We start from the raw sequence: 879 nt of genomic DNA, 5'->3' as shown, positions 1-879 counted from the left end.
GGCAGATGTATCATCTTCACAAATAATCTGCGCAAATTATGGGAGCAACCGATGCCTTCCACAATATTACACTATCTATGGGGTCGTCTATGGGGTCTTCAAAATATTTGTTAGATTAGTCCTGATCATACATGGAACTATACTGCTGAAGATTTAAAGCAGTATGTACAAACGTTAGCAAAACATTGGACGGAAGCCAGTTGAAAGTAGTAAGTGCCTGTCACGCTAAGTTCATCGCAAAAAAAATTCCAACTTGAAAAGCAGAATAAGGATAATAGCAAAGAAACTGTCCCTCATAACAAACAACAATAAGCGCAAGATGACTGGTGAAGTGAGCACTACCGAATAGTTAACGAGTTTTGCACGTGTTCGCTTTTCATCCGACAATCACGCTTGCCTCGGGGAACGTTAAAAGTTAATCTGAATGTCCGTGAGCCGCAATCGTACCGACAGACGCTCTTTTGTTGGCGTGTTTTCCTTTGCTAAACAGAGTCTGGTTTCGCAACCGTTCTGGCCTAAAAGTTGGCTCACTGCCGAACCTTTGTTTATGGGTGACCCACAGGCTTCCCCTCGAGTAGTATCTACATGCGATCGATGGAGCACAGCTGCTGGTTACAGGGGAGGTGAGACTGTTTTGGCCGCTACCGCAATGTAACCTACAATATTCTTTTCAGATGCACAGAGCAAAACTCTACATTTGACCACAAATTCACGTATTTAACCAAGGCCATGGAGGGTTTGCCAGTGTCCCTTTCTGATGACTTGCGTTCGCCGGTTGGGAGAGGGTTTTGAGTACGTTTCTGTAGCACTCTATGACTCAACAAAAGACTGCCTACTTTAGAGTATTTCACGGACAAACAAAAGCCAGGTGGCTGCAAA

General features: G+C 44.1%; 1 protein-coding gene across 1 annotated transcript; it reads left to right on the top strand.

Annotated features, from left to right (window-relative positions):
• Positions 1–424: 424 nt before the first annotated feature.
• T265_11390 (hypothetical protein) lies at positions 425–655 on the top strand (the record flags this gene model as incomplete). The annotated part of the gene is made up of 1 exon (XM_009178031.1): positions 425–655. One exon carries the CDS (start codon positions 425–427, stop codon positions 653–655), a length of 231 nt encoding a protein of 76 aa, XP_009176295.1.
• Between the last annotated feature and the right edge of the window lie 224 nt (positions 656–879).

This window comes from Opisthorchis viverrini (assembly GCF_000715545.1).
Source record: "Opisthorchis viverrini unplaced genomic scaffold opera_v5_488, whole genome shotgun sequence".
Taxonomy (NCBI): domain Eukaryota; kingdom Metazoa; phylum Platyhelminthes; class Trematoda; order Opisthorchiida; family Opisthorchiidae; genus Opisthorchis; species Opisthorchis viverrini.
Note: the sequence above shows the minus strand (reverse complement) of the source record. Positions and strands in the feature narration are given on the sequence as shown.